Source organism: Odontesthes bonariensis, chromosome 2 (assembly GCF_027942865.1).
Source record: "Odontesthes bonariensis isolate fOdoBon6 chromosome 2, fOdoBon6.hap1, whole genome shotgun sequence".
NCBI classification, from domain to species: Eukaryota; Metazoa; Chordata; class Actinopteri; order Atheriniformes; family Atherinopsidae; genus Odontesthes; species Odontesthes bonariensis.
In genome coordinates this window covers 44,235,919-44,252,685 of record NC_134507.1, presented here as the reverse complement: position 1 = coordinate 44,252,685, position 16,767 = coordinate 44,235,919, and the positions used below count along the sequence as shown (strand labels likewise).

The 16,767-nt window shown below is 42.3% G+C and overlaps 1 protein-coding gene across 5 annotated transcripts in view; it reads right to left on the bottom strand.

Annotated features, from left to right (window-relative positions):
* ltbp1 (latent transforming growth factor beta binding protein 1) overlaps positions 1–15,844 on the bottom strand; it is a 173,155-nt gene extending 157,311 nt beyond the window's left edge. For all 5 annotated transcript variants that reach the window (XM_075482115.1, XM_075482119.1, XM_075482118.1 and 2 more), the window contains exons 1-2: positions 15,036–15,844; positions 6,112–6,182 (exon numbers count right to left, since the gene is read on the bottom strand). In XM_075482115.1, the coding sequence (XP_075338230.1) occupies positions 6,112–6,182; positions 15,036–15,421 (457 nt within the window). In that variant the 5' untranslated portion in view covers positions 15,422–15,844. The remainder of the gene's footprint in view (positions 1–6,111; positions 6,183–15,035) is intronic.
* Between the last annotated feature and the right edge of the window lie 923 nt (positions 15,845–16,767).

Sequence of the window (16,767 nt, the reverse complement as noted above, 5' to 3'; positions counted from 1 at the left end):
ATCTGTTTTCCGTGTGTCTCGGTGTTCTGTGCAGGGGGAGATTGTCTCTTAGGCTGCCATCTTTGCCGCCGCAAAACCGGAAACACAGTTTTTGAGGATACAGAAAATGTTTTTCATATCATTCTAAAGTTGTTTGTTCTCCAAAGGCTGTGTGTGAGCAAGTGGGCATTACATAATTATTGGAGATTGTAAAGCACTGAGATTTTTCGCCTTTAATGGAGAGGTCAGTGGAGAGAAAGACGGGCGTGAGACATGGAGGAAAGACCAGCATGGTCAGGACTTCAACCAGCAATTGCTGCAACATGGGACATGCTCCTTTCCACGCAACTACTGAGCACCTCTTGCACTGAGATTTGTCAGCAACGCAAAAATCAAGGTAGAGCTCAGCATCCCAACATGAAACCTGCAAAAGGATAGCATTCTAATACATTTGAGCATAGGCTTTAATAGTATGGAAATGGGTGAAATTCATTATATTCACTAAATATTCTCACAAACTCTGTTTGGACAGAACAGCCAGCAGGAAAATTGTATTCATTCTGAATCAATGAATAGACTTTGACCTTCAACTGGACCTTGGATGACTGGTATTTCCTTTAATGAACCTTTTTAACACCTGACAGGATAAATGCATACTGTATGCTGCTGTGTTGTTATGGTTCAAAATTCCTTCAACTGCAAAGATTTGAAGAAAGTTTTTAAAACCTGTTCTTGACAGACTTCAATAAGTTAGATGTACCTGTTATTATCCCAGCGTCACAGTTATTTGACATCTGGATAACGTTTTTCCATATCTGAATGCTGCTCACGGAGCTCCTGGGTTTTGCTTGGTCATGAGATGGTAAATATGACTGTAAATGCAGGCATTGAATGGTTTATGAATTTTGGTAGATTTGTTAGCTTTGTAAAGTCAAGCTGTAGGAAGCTGGAGCAAAGTTTACATCATCATTAAAGAGAGCCTCTTAGATGTTTTAATAAGTTTCCAAAACTAAAGCACTTTTACATTTAAACCAATTTATGTGGAGCCAGACAACATGTAACACAGCAGCATTTATTACAAAAGCATCACTGAATAATGTTCAAAAGTGCCTGGATCCATTCATACTGTGTGAGACAGCATCTCTAATCCAACAACAATATTTGTCCCTACTTGCAACATCTAATATCAGTTGAGTTACACCCATCCTCCATAAAGTGATTACCTCAGAGATTACATCACTGCTGTCTTTCCCCCCCGATGCTGAGTAATGTTAACATTCTGACAATGCCACAGTTCATTTTCCACTTTGGGTGAATCGGGTTTTTTGCTTCCTTCTCCAACGAGCAAAAATACTTTTCATTTCCCCCACCTCAATCTGGCCTTGAGCTAAGGCTGCCATCTGTTCTGCAAATAGCTTTGTCCTGCCTCACTCAGACTCAGCTCAGCAACATACTGTAGGAGCTCTTTTTGTTGACAAGGGTGACGGAGTAAGGGTTGGTAGTTGGCTTGTTAGCTGGGGACAGGAAATACATAAGATGCACACACCTTTTTGATCAACCTGACGTTCAAAAAGCCCCCTCACAACTTTGCTGAGGTCTGCTGGAGTGTGCAACAGTTAAAAGTAAGTGTGTGTGCGCGCATATGTGTGTGTGTGGGGGGGGAGATCCTAGTTGAGAAGCAGAAACTGTGAGGCATAATGATTCCCTTGTGTCATTGCCGTGATGCAAGACGTTAAAATTCCAAAGAGAAGGAAAGAAACTGCTCAGACTGTAGGGTAACTGCGATAGTCTGTTTAACCTTGCATGTGGCTGGGACAGATGTTCACTGAATTCAGAAGCAGGTAGCGGTGGAAAGATATGACATCGATATATGAGGTATTGAATTCCACATTATCTGAGTCACTGCTGGCCCTCAAGAGTTCAGATTACCTCTGATAAGAAGGCCTGCTGAGAATTTATGAGCTTCACTAATACTCTGAGAGAGATACATTCATCTTCGCTCTGGCTAGCAGTGATTTCACAGAGAGACTGTCTGATTAAAATTGCTGCTAGTCAAAGTAATACACTGAAAGCACTTTGACTTAAAGTGATGTCATCACCAAGTAAACAAGCACTTACACAAACAAAAAGCTATCCTAACCTGCCAACCTACCAACTCCCTCTTGTGACCTTGTGTGCATTGTCCCTACCTCCTGACACCAATAGTTCTTATCAAAATATTAAATACAGTCTCATAGAATATATTTGATTTGTTAATGCACTGAAATACTGCTGAAGTATATGATACAGGGGAGTTTACCAGCAGAGATGGAGCTTTGTGCACTATTCCCTGGAGTAAAGTTGTGGTGGAAGACGGTAACACAGCAAACAACTATTCTTTATTCTGCTACTTCTAGCAAATAGAGTGTCAACATTAACAACACAATGCTCACCTGCTCGCTGGCTACACTTGTAGCCTGTATTTTGCAGAGATCAACATCATCATCATCATCATCATCATCATCATTGTCCATTTTTAATTTTTCTAAATGACCTGCAGCCTTCCTGAGAGTTGGAGCATGTTTTAATGCTATTTGGCTCCAGTGTTTTCTCTTTTAAAGGAATCTAAATGAACACACACATGTGCACATCAGTTTAATATCTTAAGGATCAAGAGAGGGAGGACCAAGGAGACATATGCATCACCTCTTATCATATTAATTGGAAATCTACTACACCGCAATGCTCAATCACAGTCTAATATCTTTGATGGGAAATGTGAGCCTAAAAAAATTACTTTAATGTTTTTGTCAGGAAAGATGTTGTCAGGATGTCAACATCCTGTTGTTCTCTTGACTTCTTTACATATTTTTCTATTTTCTTGATACCTCAAAGGTACCAGGTGTCATTTCAGTTGCTCCAACAATGTGTTGGAGCTATATTCACCCAAAAAAAATCCTTCTTAAACTGTATCAGTGAGTGCTTACAAACACCAAGCTGGCCCAGAGTAATCCATGACTCCCGTGTCCTGGGGGGGTATGCCCCAGTTGGCAGGCCCCTTCTCTCAGACACACATCCAATCGGATTAGGTCTGTCAACTTCCCCATCTGATCTCAAGACTGACGAATAGGAAACCGATGCTCAGTGAACACACGAGTCCACCTTGAATGAGCAGTGTATAAGAGTCAGGTAATGGACTAAACTAACTATATTGCATTTATGACCTTAGAATGTACACAACAGAGGGCCAGTGAAAATACACATTGCAGTGGTGGTCCCAGAAAACACACATACACACAAAAAGAGTGAGAGAGAGCAGAGAGATCTACAAAGCTCTACTCTGTGAGGACGTCTGGTCATAAAGCCAAAAGGCCCAGAAGGAGCACCTCGCACAAAAACACTGAATATTTGTCTTATCGAGCCAAAACAGGAAGCTAAAGTATATATTCCAAGAGTAACAGAAATGTTTTCAAATCTCATGCAAACCAAAAAAAAGAAGAAACTTAAAGGAAATGTACAGTGCAGCATCTCGACACCAAACAAAGTGTTCATGAGTCCATGCAAGAGTTATCATGGAGATCATCCTTACAAAAGGGAATAATAATGTACGTACCCCATACACACCAACCACATCAGTCCACTGACTGCAAGATCTTACAAAGCTTCCGCCCACTCTGAGAAGAAAAAGAACCACCACTGACTTCAAATGAACTGAACCCTGACACTCTCAGTGCTTCTCTGGTAAACTCCCAGCTATCTCCAGTCCTCAGCCACCTGCACATTTTCTCCCAGGATGGAGACAGTGTTCCTGCTTCTCCCAAGTCCACAATCATCCGTTTTGTTCTGCTCATGAGTGGTGGACCAGTTCCCTGTACTCAGCTTCTTTTTTATTCCATGAATGACCTCTCATGAGGTGATGGTGTGCTTCATGTGTTAATAGCCCCTTTCACACTGCGACCCGCTACCTTAGCGGGTCCAAATTGCACCTTCGACCCGCGTCGAGCAATGTGAACGCTTGGCGTGTTGGTGACCCGTGTCGCCTGAAGCCGAGTTCAGGGGGCGTTGCCTAGTGGCAGAGCGTCACACGAAACACATAAAATGCTGGGCGTGTACAATGACGTAGGCACAAGCCATGCGTCGGAGGTAGGGTTAAATACACCTGTCTGCCTCAAATTTTTCAAACAAACGATGGCGGGACACCTTGAGATATCGTTTATGCAATTGTGTATGCAGTTCATGGAGATGTTACTTTACGGTGCGTGGGAAACCGCGCTCTCCCATCTTTCTCGCCAGCCCTTCCAGCAGAGGTCCATCTTTCACCGTCCCCGAAATGTGGCGGAAAATAACGTCCTCTGCTCGGAGGCTGAGGAGCTCGCGGACCTCCTTGTCTCCCCAGTTGGCCATATTAAAAAATGTCTCCAACTTGATGTAGGCTAAAACAGAGTAAAACTTGTCCTCACCTGTCGCTGTTGTTCTGAATCAGCTGTCCATTCTGTCTTTTAAACTCCTCACGTCACGCCCACGTCCGACACGCGTCGATTGCGTTCACATCAAACTCGGCTCGGCAAAAAGACTAGGGTCCGACGCGGGTCGAAAGGCGAGTCGAGTTGACGCGGCAGCCGTGTCGGCAGTGTGAACGCAACACCGGACATGCTACATTCGCGGATTATACGCGGGTTATTCGGCAGTGTGAAAGGGGCTATTGAGTGCAATTTTGTGTCTTGATTTTCATTTGCAGAGTAGCTTGAAGCTGTAGGATAGATCTCAATTTAGACAGACTTCATGGAGAAGAGATATGGTGGCAGTAGAGTTGCTCCCACCCTGACCTAAAACTAGTTCCTATGAAAAGAACTGGAAATTCATAGCTAACAAAGGGAAGTAGAAGATGAAGTACAACACATACTATATCTCTTTGGTATTTTGACCAAAGCATGTGAAAGACTTCTCAGTAAAACTGCAGGATATCGTGTCATTTCTTGGGGGGAAAAGGGGAAAACATGTCTCCTTTGAAGTTTTATTGCTGGGCCTGTCACAATCATTGAGTGATTCCATAATTCTATCTTCTACTTGATCTGAAAATGACAGTTTTAGAAAATATTTTTGTATGTTTTAAAGAGCCAAACTGTTCAGCTATTGAATCAAATCGTTTTGTTTTTCTACAAAATAAAAAATTGTTCACTTAAGCAGGACTGGTCTAACAATAAGGATCACTCCAGAGTTGAAAGAAAAGTAAAAGCCTCTCTCACCTAGGCCAGTGTTAATGTTCATCAGGAAAACACTTCAGAACGCTCCTGCTCCTCAAATAACTTTAAAGTTCGTCTGCAGTTTGCTGAAGATTTGATGGAGCAGCCAGAAGACTTTATGAAAAGGAGAATATGAGTTTAAGTTTGAGCGACAAATGTCACTTTGGAGAAGGGAAGCATTCCAGTTTATCTGTGAAGCATGGTGGTGGTACTATCATGGGTTGGATCATTTTTACTGCGTCTGAGCCGTCATTGATGGAACAATGAATTCTGATTAACAACCAAACCAAAAGGTAACGGCACTCTCTCATGAACTGAATCTCAAGAGAAAGTGTCTCCTGCAAACGTGCAGATTACTCAGCCAAAGAATGCTTTAGGACAAATAACCTAGTTAAAGTCCCGACTTTATCCAAAAGAAATGTTGTAGGAGGGTGTGAAATGAGCAGTTCAAGGAAGAAAAGCCACAAACATCTCAAAGCTGAGGCTGCTCTGTACAGATGGATAGGCTGAAATTCCTCCAAGCTGTTGTGGAGGGAACAGTCAACAGTTCCAGGAAACAATTAGTTGCTGCAGAAGGGGGTTACACCAGATACTGAAGGCAAAGCTCCAAATTCATTTGTCACTCAGATAGACATCAAATCATTTTCATTTCAGAAATTTATCTTTAACTGGGTTATCTTTATTGACAACCTGAATATCTGCTTGGTTTTCACATCATATTTTTGCAGAAATATATCCTAAAAAAAGAAAAATCTATTCCATATCTGCACCTGAAGTTGTTGTCTGACACTTGTAACAACATGATTTGTGCATGGAGCCTTTTTGGCTGGTAACCAGTGTTTGCATGTTGAGGTGAGAAGTTGTTTGAATGCGCAGATGGTGTTGTGAAAAGGGCTTAGCGCAGACTTACGTTTTGTGCACTGCTGCGATCCCTGAGTTTTACTCCATCCATGACAGCACTGCCCTCCACAGACATTCACCCTGCACACACAAAACAAGCACAGGCAGATGACACAATGGAACACACACAGGTACCGACATGTGAGGTACAGACCTGTAAGGTACCGACATGTGAGGTACAGACGTCTAAGGTACAGACCTGTAGGGTACCGACATGTAAGGTACAGACCTGTAGGGTACCGACATGTAAGGTACAGACCTGTAAGGTACAGACATGTAAGGTACAGACCTGTAAGGTACAGACCTGTAGGGTACCGACATGTAAGGTACAGACCTGTAAGGTACAGACCTGTAAGGTACAGACATGTAAGGTACAGACCTGTAAGGTATAGAGATGTAAGGTACAGAGATGTAAGGTACCGACATGTAAGGTACAGACTTGTAAGGTACAGAGATGTAAGGTACAGACATGTAAGGTACAGACCTGTAAGGTACAGACATGTAAGGTACAGACTTGTAAGGTACAGAGATGTAAGGTACAGACATGTAAGGTACAGAGATGTAAGGTACAGACATGTAAGGTACAGACCTGTAAGGTACAGACCTGTAAGGTACAGACATGTAAGGTACAGACCTGTAAGGTACAGACCTGTAGGGTACCGACATGTAAGGTACAGACCTGTAAGGTACAGACATGTAAGGTACAGACATGTAAGGTACAGACCTGTAAGGTACAGAGATGTAAGGTACAGAGATGTAAGGTACCGACATGTAAGGTACAGACTTGTAAGGTACAGAGATGTAAGGTACAGACATGTAAGGTACAGACCTGTAAGGTACAGACATGTAAGGTACAGACTTGTAAGGTACAGAGATGTAAGGTACAGACATGTAAGGTACAGACCTGTAAGGTACAGACCTGTAAGGTACAGACCTGTAAGGTACAGACCTGTAAGGTACAGACATGTAAGGTACAGACCTGTAAGGTACAGACCTGTAAGGTACAGACATGTAAGGTACAGACCTGTAAGGTACAGACCTGTAAGGTACAGACATGTAAGGTACCGACCTGTAAGGTACAGACCTGTAAGGTACAGACATGTAAGGTACAGACCTGTAAGGTACAGACATGTAAGGTACAGACCTGTAAGGTACAGACCTGTAAGGTACAGACATGTAAGGTACAGACCTGTAAGGTACAGACCTGTAAGGTACAGACCTGTAAGGTACAGACATGTAAGGTACAGACCTGTAAGGTACAGACATGTAAGGTACAGACCTGTAAGGTACAGACATGTAAGGTACCGACCTGTAAGGTACCGACATGTAAGGAACAGACTTGTAAGGTACAGAGATGTAAGGTACAGACTTGTAAGGTACAGAGATGTAAGGTACAGACATGTAAGGTACAGACATGTAAGGTACAGACATGTAAGGTACAGACCTGTAAGGTACAGACCTGTAAGGTACAGACCTGTAAGGTACAGACATGTAAGGTACAGACCTGTAAGGTACAGACCTGTAAGGTACAGACATGTAAGGTACAGACCTGTAAGGTACAGACATGTAAGGTACAGACCTGTAAGTTACAGACATGTAAGGTACAGACCTGTAAGGTACAGACCTGTAAGGTACAGACATGTAAGGTACAGACGCCAGCGGAGAGGAACACAAGCTGCATGATACAGGACTTTCTGCTGGACAGAATGGCTGAACTCTGTTTGGACAGAACAGCCAGCAGGAAAATTGTATTCATTCTGAATCAATGAATAGACTTTGACCTTCAACTGGACCTTGGATGACTAGTATTTCCTTTAATGAACCTTTTAACACCTGACAGGATAAATGCATACTGTATGCTGCTGTGTTGTTATGGTTCAAAATTCCTTAAACTGCAAAGATTTGAAGAAAGTTTTGAAAAACTGCTCTTGACAGACTTCAATAAGATAGATATACCTGTTATTATCCCAGCGTCACAGTTATTTGACATCTGGATAACGTTTTTCCATATCTGAATGCTGCTCACGGAGCTCCTGGGTTTTGCTTGGTCATGAGATGGTAAATATGACTAAATGCAGGCATTGAATGGTTTATGATAGAGTATCATGTAAGTAGAATTTTGGTAGATTTGTTAGCTTTGTAAAGTCAACCAGTATTTTGAAGAGTTAGGCTGTAGGTAGCTGGAGCAAAGTTTACATCATCATTAAAGAGAGCCTCTTAGATGTTTTAATAAGTTTCCAAAACTAAAGCACTTTTACATTTAAACCAATTTATGTGGAGCCAGACAACATGTAACACAGCAGCATTTATTACAAAAGCATCACTGAATAATGTTCAAAAGTCATATTATGTACATATATTATATTATCATATATTGACAATATGGGATGTCATACAGCTTTATGTCAAAAGAGGCGAACTATCCCTTTAAGACAAAAGCAACTTCTCGTGAAAACTGTTTTTGGATATTTTTTGACTGGGTGAGCTCAGCTGGTGGAGGGCTTCAGTCACAGAAGAGAAGTTCCAACACTGGAGCCAGCTTTAAAAAAAGCATTTCTTGCTTGTACTTTATTAAAAAGACTATAAGGGGAAATGTTTTCAAATAGCTGCCATGTTTTTTTCTTTTATCATATTCAGTCATAACACAAGAACACGACACAGGTCACAAGAATAATGGGCCATGCACGACCTGCAAGAAAAAGGGAAAACCCTGCAAAGAGGAAATGAGAAGCAGCACCTGATCCACGCTTCATCTGAACTCAAACTCCTGCAACTAAACCATTTTTCCAAAGACAACATGAATCTGTGGTGAGAAAGCCATGAAAGTGAGCACTCTCCTGCCTGATTTTGAAGGCTTGTGTGACCTGATAATGAACACTCATTTGCTTTCAGTGGGAGCAACAGAAATTCACAGCTGTATTTTCCTCACTTATCACAGAGCAAAACATTCTCCGGGCTGCAGACGGAGCGGCAGAGGCTGGGCTCCTGGACCACACACAGCCAGCTGCTCATGTGTTGTCCCGCTGCTCCTTTTCCCTTGTTTTAGTCTGACCCAACACTCTACACATGAAGAAAATTAAACTGATCCCATTTGCCAAAGCTATTTCATTTAAGGGCACCACTGGCCCGCTATAAAAGTTGTTCAAAACATAAAAGCCATACGATCACAGTAAAATAAGCTCCTCAGCTCCAGGGGGCCTTCCAGTTGGAAGGGCCTGGAGGACTGATTTGTTAAGCTTCGAACACATGTGTTCCAGTGACTTTCTTTCAAATCATTTCCTTTTCCTTGTTTCCTTCACTCCATGCCACCTTCCCTCCCTTTTGTCCTTGCCATTCTCACCTTTTCAGGCTGAAAAGACAGACTGAACTTTATGGTTCATGGACAGGAAGTGTAGACTTTCTCGTCCTCCTCTTACAAACATTCTAACTGTACTGAACTTCAGCTGGAAATATTACAATTTACAGTAAATGTTTAGAGTTAGATCTGATGCTTGGATGGCATCAGTGAATCCTTATCTACACATGGGCTGTATCAATTCTACAGACAGATGGTTAAATGTGAACAGCAAAATGATTGACAAATTGGAAAAAGTTCACATATAATGCACGTGACATGGACAACACGTTTAGGAAAACAAGTCACAGTCATTTCTAGACAAGCTCTTCATGAATGTAAGAATGCTGCTGTGGACGGTAAATAACCCCCCCGTTACGGACTTCAGAGAATCGGGCAACAGAGAGCACCCACGCACCACACAGGGAAACCCAAGCCTAGAAGAAAAGTTTCACTCATCTCTGCGTGTTGATTCAATCAAATCTTCAGTCAAATCTGGACTGACAGCAATTTCCCTGCGAGAGTGAGAGTAAAATTCAGTTTTTATAAGTTTGAAGGTAGCCAGAGGTAAATAGACAAAAGAACCATCATATTACCTTTTCTGTTTTATTGCAATCATAAAACAAAAATAATAAACTCATTGATGTGTTTTTAAGAGAAATTAAACAAGGGCGGGGGAGGGGTCCTTTTTCAAGAAACATGGAAATATGGAGTGAAGGGAATTAAATGCAGTAAATGCTCCAACTGGTCAGGATTTGCACCAGCAACTTTGTTCACAAATCCCAGGTTAATGATTCCCACATTTTTCATCCGGTCTGGTACAAGCTGGATGTCAAACACAACATCACTCATCTGCCAGTTTTATCTTCATCACTGGTGCTTTTATTTGTTTGCTTGTTCCAAAGACAATGGGATGTCTTTGAGCTCAGGGTTCAAATTGAGCATTTTAGCCAGAAAAAATGTGACGACCAAATGCATCTGACTGAGAACCTGAGGAAACAGCTCGTCAATCACAAGGTAGCAAAGTCCCAAAGTACCCCGTTTCAATATCTTTGTAAATCCAAACAGAACTATGGTTTAAAAATGAACATTGAGCTGTTCTGATGGACACTTTAAAAGACTGAGATCACAAACAGAGAAAAAAAAAATCTGAATAATTCAATTCAATTCAATTCATTTTTATTTATATAGCATCAAATACAACAAATGTCATCTCAAGGCACTTAGATAATAAAGTCCAATTCAAGCCAATTGGAATTCAATTAATTGTAATCATAATTATTCATAAAATAATCCAATTCGTTCATATAGAGCCAATTCAAAAACAATTTCCTAGCTAAGGAAACCGACAGATTGCACTGACGGTGGAGAAGAAATCAAACGAGAGATGGGATCATTTTCTTATAGATTTCTGTAGAATGACATATTGTGGAGGCTGGAGGGTGTTGCATGGTGGCTCTCACATAGCAAGAAAGTCCTGCTTGAAATCTCAGCTGGGCTCTTATTGTGTGGAGGTTGGATGTTCTGGACACATGGATTCCAGCCAGGCACTTAGGCTTCCTCCCAAAGTCCAAAAATTAATTGGTGAGTGTGTGTGGTTGTTTATCTCTGTAATGAACAGCCTCTCTCCCAGTGGAAGCTGGGGTAGGCCACAGCCACCCAAATGAACCTGAACTTGATTCAAGATTCAAGATAGTTTTATTTGTCACAATGTGCAGTGAAATTCTTCCTTGTCCTCCTACCAATAAAAAGATCATTAAAATTAAATATGAAATAAGAATAAAAATATGACAAAGCAAGTATAGAAAATGGATGGATGAATAGATGCCAGGGATCTTGCTCCCTCCCTTGAGATTTTGCTCCCACAGTAAAATATCTGGAAAATCAGTGGGTGAGACCCTTTCTGAACATTTGCTGCGGTTATGCGAGTGAGCATGTGTGTGCGGTGAGAATTTGTCCTGTCTGCTGACCTGCATGCTGTTTTCCCTCGCTCGCTACTATGATGGATATAGATGCATGCAGTATTCATAACAGCACGATCAAAAGCCTCATCAACATGTTGTAAAGATTCCCCCGTTCCCCCGACCCCGTCTCACATTCCCAGCAGAAAGCCTCACATTGGGAAAGGAAATAAAATCAAAAAAATGTCCACACATTCTCCTGAGCATCCCAAGTGTTCAGGTGTGAAAACAGCTGGACACTGTTCATATGGTTCAGAGGGATTTGGAAGGCATGTCACATGACATCCAGTCCCGGAACATGAAAAACATTTTTCTTTCTATTATTCTAAAAAGAAAATTTGATATCAAATCAAATCAGGCAACAAAGCAGAGGTGTGACCAGAATGGCATGTGTGGGTGGGCAGTTAGCTCATCTGGGGGGGCAGAAAACAATACCTGAAAAAAAATCGGTGGAAAACCACTACTACAACTTCAAGCATAATAATAATAATAAAAAATAATAATAATAATAGTAATAATTCAATTCGGCAATGAAAATATGGTCACACTAGCATAAATCATGACCGTCAATTTTGTTAACATTTTTTTATGAAGTTTTTTTTTTTTGTAAAGAAATGTAGAACTTGTATGATGCATGCAAACGCACCATTACAACGCTTACATTAGCTTTTGTTTAACATGCTCCACATTCTCCATTGAGGGTTTAAATTCAAGTAGATACTTGGAGCAAGACATCCAGCCAACTCCAGCTTTTTATTACCTTCATTAAGTTTACATTTCAGATCATTATATACAACAAAAACATCCGAAAATGTGAAAATCGCCTTTTTTTGTCAGCAGCAAGGGGTTAAGGTTACGGAGGGGGGGAAACACGATAACAAAAAAAATAAATAAAGCTATAAACTTTGCAGATATATGCTTTTTTAATATCACCACCTGCATTTATTCTATCAATACAAGACACAAACAGAGATAATAAATCGTGGCCTTTTTTCTGGCCAGTTTTCTTTGGATGGACAGGGCATTTCTCAGGGGGGCAGGACTTGTTCCTGGGGGGGGCAGAAAAATAAAGCGCCTTGCTTCTCAAAACAATATGCGTTCAAAAGAGTAATACATTTGCATCACAAAATCGTTCTCAATGAAAAAGTCAGACCTCACATCGCTTGGTGCTATTTTTGCCTCCCTTGATATCAATGCGTCCAGCCACCTGCCGACAGCTGCACCTGTTACGGTGTTTGCTGCTCGGAAGCAGGGGACTGCTCGGTCTGCTCTTCGGTCTGCACAGTTTACATTGGACGCATTGATATCAAGGGAGGCAAAAATAGCGCCAAGCGAAGTGAGGTCTGACTTTTTCATCGAGAACGATTTTGTGATGCAAATGTATTACTCTTTTGAACGCATATTGTTTTGAGAAGCAAGACGCTTTATTTTTCTAGCCCCAGCCAACTAGCCGGACTACCTTCGTGGACGCCAAAACTCAGCTGGAACTCTGCTCACAGGACGCAGCAGGGGGTAAGTCAATGTTCATAAATGATATTGCTAATATGGGATGTCATACAGCTTCATGTCAAAAGAGGCGAACTATCCCTTTAAATCCCATCCCAGCTGGTTCTGTTGTCTTATCAACCGCCTCTAAAGAGAGAATGAAAGAAGCCAGAGATGCGCAGACCGTTGAATGTTATTCATTTCTGGGAATTTGCTTACACCTGGGTTGGTTATAGACCCTGCAGGGCGTAACGTTCTAATTAGATTTTTACTTCACAAATGCAAAAGATGATGCACTGAGTTAAATAAAAAGTTGTAAATAAATGTATTAAAGAATCTAAAAACGCACCAGCTCCTGTTCATAGCACATTTATTCAATCCCAAGCAACAGAACATTTTGCTCTTCACCGCAGTCCCAACGCTGCTGTGTGATGGTGGCAACAGTTTGTGATGCGGGCCGATATCAGAAGTTGATCTGCAGCCGTCATGTTACCATTAAGCCTTCTCTTGGACACACACATATGGAATGGAAAACAATTGTTCACCCAGCTACGTTTCCTCTGCTTAGACCGGCAGCTGTTCTCGGGAGTTCAGTCAATCATTTCTTGTGCCAACATGTAAAAAAATATTTCAAATTTCTGTTCCCCTGATGAACCGACCCACCACATAAGGGTGGTCAAGGGTTTGTCAAATCATTTGTGGAGTGAGCCCTGCTCCCGCTGGACCAACATGGTGACTGTTTTCTGTAATGTAAAGGCAAAGAGCAAACATAACCCTTTCATTTGGAGCCTTTCCTTCAGCAAATGCTTTAGGCCTAATGTGAAACATTAAGGTAGTGTGCTCTCAGTTTAAACTAGTCATTCTTCACTGAAAGAAGCACACATTTGTCCAAGATGTACATCTTTTGTACAAGTTTTTGTTTGAAATGTTTCCTTTTTTTCCTTGTTACGGCTGTATTCACAGTAAGTTCACATCTGTCTGGGCAATGATGGAATGCTGTGAGGTCAGCAGACTCAATGTACCTGTATGCAGAAGGTCTAACAGGTGCAGCAAAGCAACGGGGGGGGGCTTTGTGCACCCACCAAAGTGAGGCCCAGATCATTTCAAACCACTTTGGGAACACGTGCACCGTGCATGTGTCTGACTGGGAACACAAAACTTGGTTCCTTGTCTCACCTTCAGTGTTCTACAATCCTCCAGACACATTTTCATACATTTTGAATAAAGTCTCCTCTTTGACTTTCAGCTGAGAATGACTGCATTTTATCCCCAAAACGAATCCAATCAAAGGCCACCCTAATGGGGGTCGGGCAGTTTTTGGGCTTGAGCAGTAAGAGTGCCAACAAACTCTGAGATCAACATTGTCAACTCCTGTTAGTGTCAGAGAAGTCAGCAGCTCGACATGAAGAGACATTTTGTGCTTTGGTGGGAGAGAGGCTCTTTATCCAGCTTTAACAGCAGAATGTTCCTATGTTCGAGCAGACTCAAGCTCAACCGTTCAAGCATTCAAGTGCAGTTTAACCTTCGTCTTGTGTTAGGGTCGGCACCGACCTGTTTTTAGGTTTTAAATGCATAAAATAACCATATAGATTTGTTTATTGCATCAAGGCTTTATGACTTTGTCAGGAACCTTTATTTCAACAAAATAAAACAAAAAAAATTGTTTTCACTAAATTATAAAATGCTCTAGTTGAAATTAAGACCTTGGTGTTGTTAGGGTCGGTTTCGACCCAGTTATAAAAATAAGATTATAAAGCAATAATTAGAGCCAAAACTGAAATCACAAGTTCACTGTCAGCCAACACACTGACAGCCAGCTCCTCTCCCAATCATGTGAGCTTTAGGGGATTCTCATTTTGCCTTGTTTTAGGGTAGGGTTAAAACAAGGCCCAGGGGCCCACACCAAAAATATTAAAACCAATATTTTTATGGATAAGGAAGCCTAATAAGGTAACCAAGAGATGAGAAACAAATTGGATGATAGATCATTGTTTTTGGTGTATTTTACAACTAAATTAAAACACGGGTCAAAACCGACCCGTTAACACAAGACGAAGGTTAACTGTGCTGTATGATAAAAGCAGACAGGAAGGCATTGGGTTCATTGTCGTTTCCCCACTCTCTAACATTCCTCCCTCCTGAGTTTTCTCTTACCCGGACAGCTTCATGAACTGCTTCTTCTGGCTCTGCTCCAGGCCGTTCTGCTGCGGGAGCGCCGGTGGCTGTGGCGGGCTGAACTGCGGGGCAGGAGCCGCTTGGTTCCCCATCCTGCGGGTCCGGACCTGGCCGCCAAAGTTGGCTCTGAAGTCTACGTTATACGCGAGCGCCTGCCCGGCCGGGCCGTGACGTGTTGAGATGGAGCTGACTCTCACTCCGCCGTCCCCTCCGGTCGAACCTGGCCCCGGCCCCAGCCCCGGCCCGGGCTGGAGCACGTACAGCTTCCTGAAGCCGCTACGACTCTGCGGCCGCTCCGCTGACACACAAAACGGCTTTAGAAACAAACTGAAGAAGAGTAAGAGGCCCCATCTTATCCAAGCCATATCCACACCGAATACGAAGTAAATAGAAAGAAAAATGCGAGAAAAAGTTTTCTGGAGAGAAAAAAAAAACAAGAGGAAAAGGGGTCCAGGTCCCGCGAGAGGCTCCGTTCAGTTCTTAAGAGTTTGGAAAACTTGTGTATTCCTAAACATATTCATGGAAGTAGCTGCTGACCGCGAACCCGGTGTCCCAAAGTCCTGGAGAAGCTCACGCTGGCCCGGGAAATTCTTTGAAAAGTTAGAAATGAAGCTGGGCATGTAACGTCCAAAGCCCCCCCCGGGTGTGTGAGTGCCACTCGGCCGGCTGTGTGTCCTCCTCCGGGCTGCTGCTGGATCCTCTGGTCGGTACGGGACTTGGTCGGTCCAAGGAGCTGAGAACTCCAGGAAAGTTTCTCAGTTGGAGATGAACTGTGTCAGCAACGCGAGCAGCCAGCCTCCAGACATGACGTCAGGAGGGGGAGCCTACAAACCCACCCCAAGAACGTTTGCTGGGAATTTTTTAGGGGCCCACGGATGTCAGGGGACCCAAACCGAGTCCCTACCTACACCCACACATGTGCTTACTCACGCTGACCGCATATCCAACACACCGACCTCTGGAGTGACTCCCAGATTTAATGAGAAAGCTCTTAGGAAGTAAAGCAGCTTTATTTCCACACATGTCAGGAGTGTGTTGGTTGACTCATCACTCAGATGGCAGTGATGGGAGAGTGCAATAATATTCCTAATCATTTTGTCATCGGTCACACTTCTTTATCTTCACATTTGGGTGATAGATAGATAGATAGATAGATAGATAGATAGATAGATAGATAGATAGATAGATAGATAGATAGATAGATAGATAGAGGATCAGTGACAGTGTTGCAGCATTATCTAAAATGTACGAATGAATAAAATAGAAAAAAATAAAGTAAGCTTTCATCATCAGTTTGGTTGTGTCACTAGTTGTGATGCTTCTAATGCTGCGTGTACACCAAGAGCGACCTCCGCTGCTGGAGAAGCTTCGCTTGAGAATTTGCTTTGGTAGCTTTGGTAGCTCGTGACGTCACATTTAGAATGTTCAATTCTTAAAGGCCCCGCGGCTGTGCAGCACCCCCGCAGAAAAAAACATGAGGAAAGAGAGGGCAGGGACACGAATAAACGTGTTGTTATTTACAATTTGTTATTCAAGATATACATCACGTTACAAATTATGTAAAACTACATTAGGTACACCTGAGAAGAGCAGGAATAGCAGAGGCAGCTGTGAAAATAAACTAAATTCGAAATAAATCCGAAATAAAACTTAATTGCAGTGAGAAAGGTATGCGTGGGGTTACTACACTATTGTATTGAAGCACTCGACA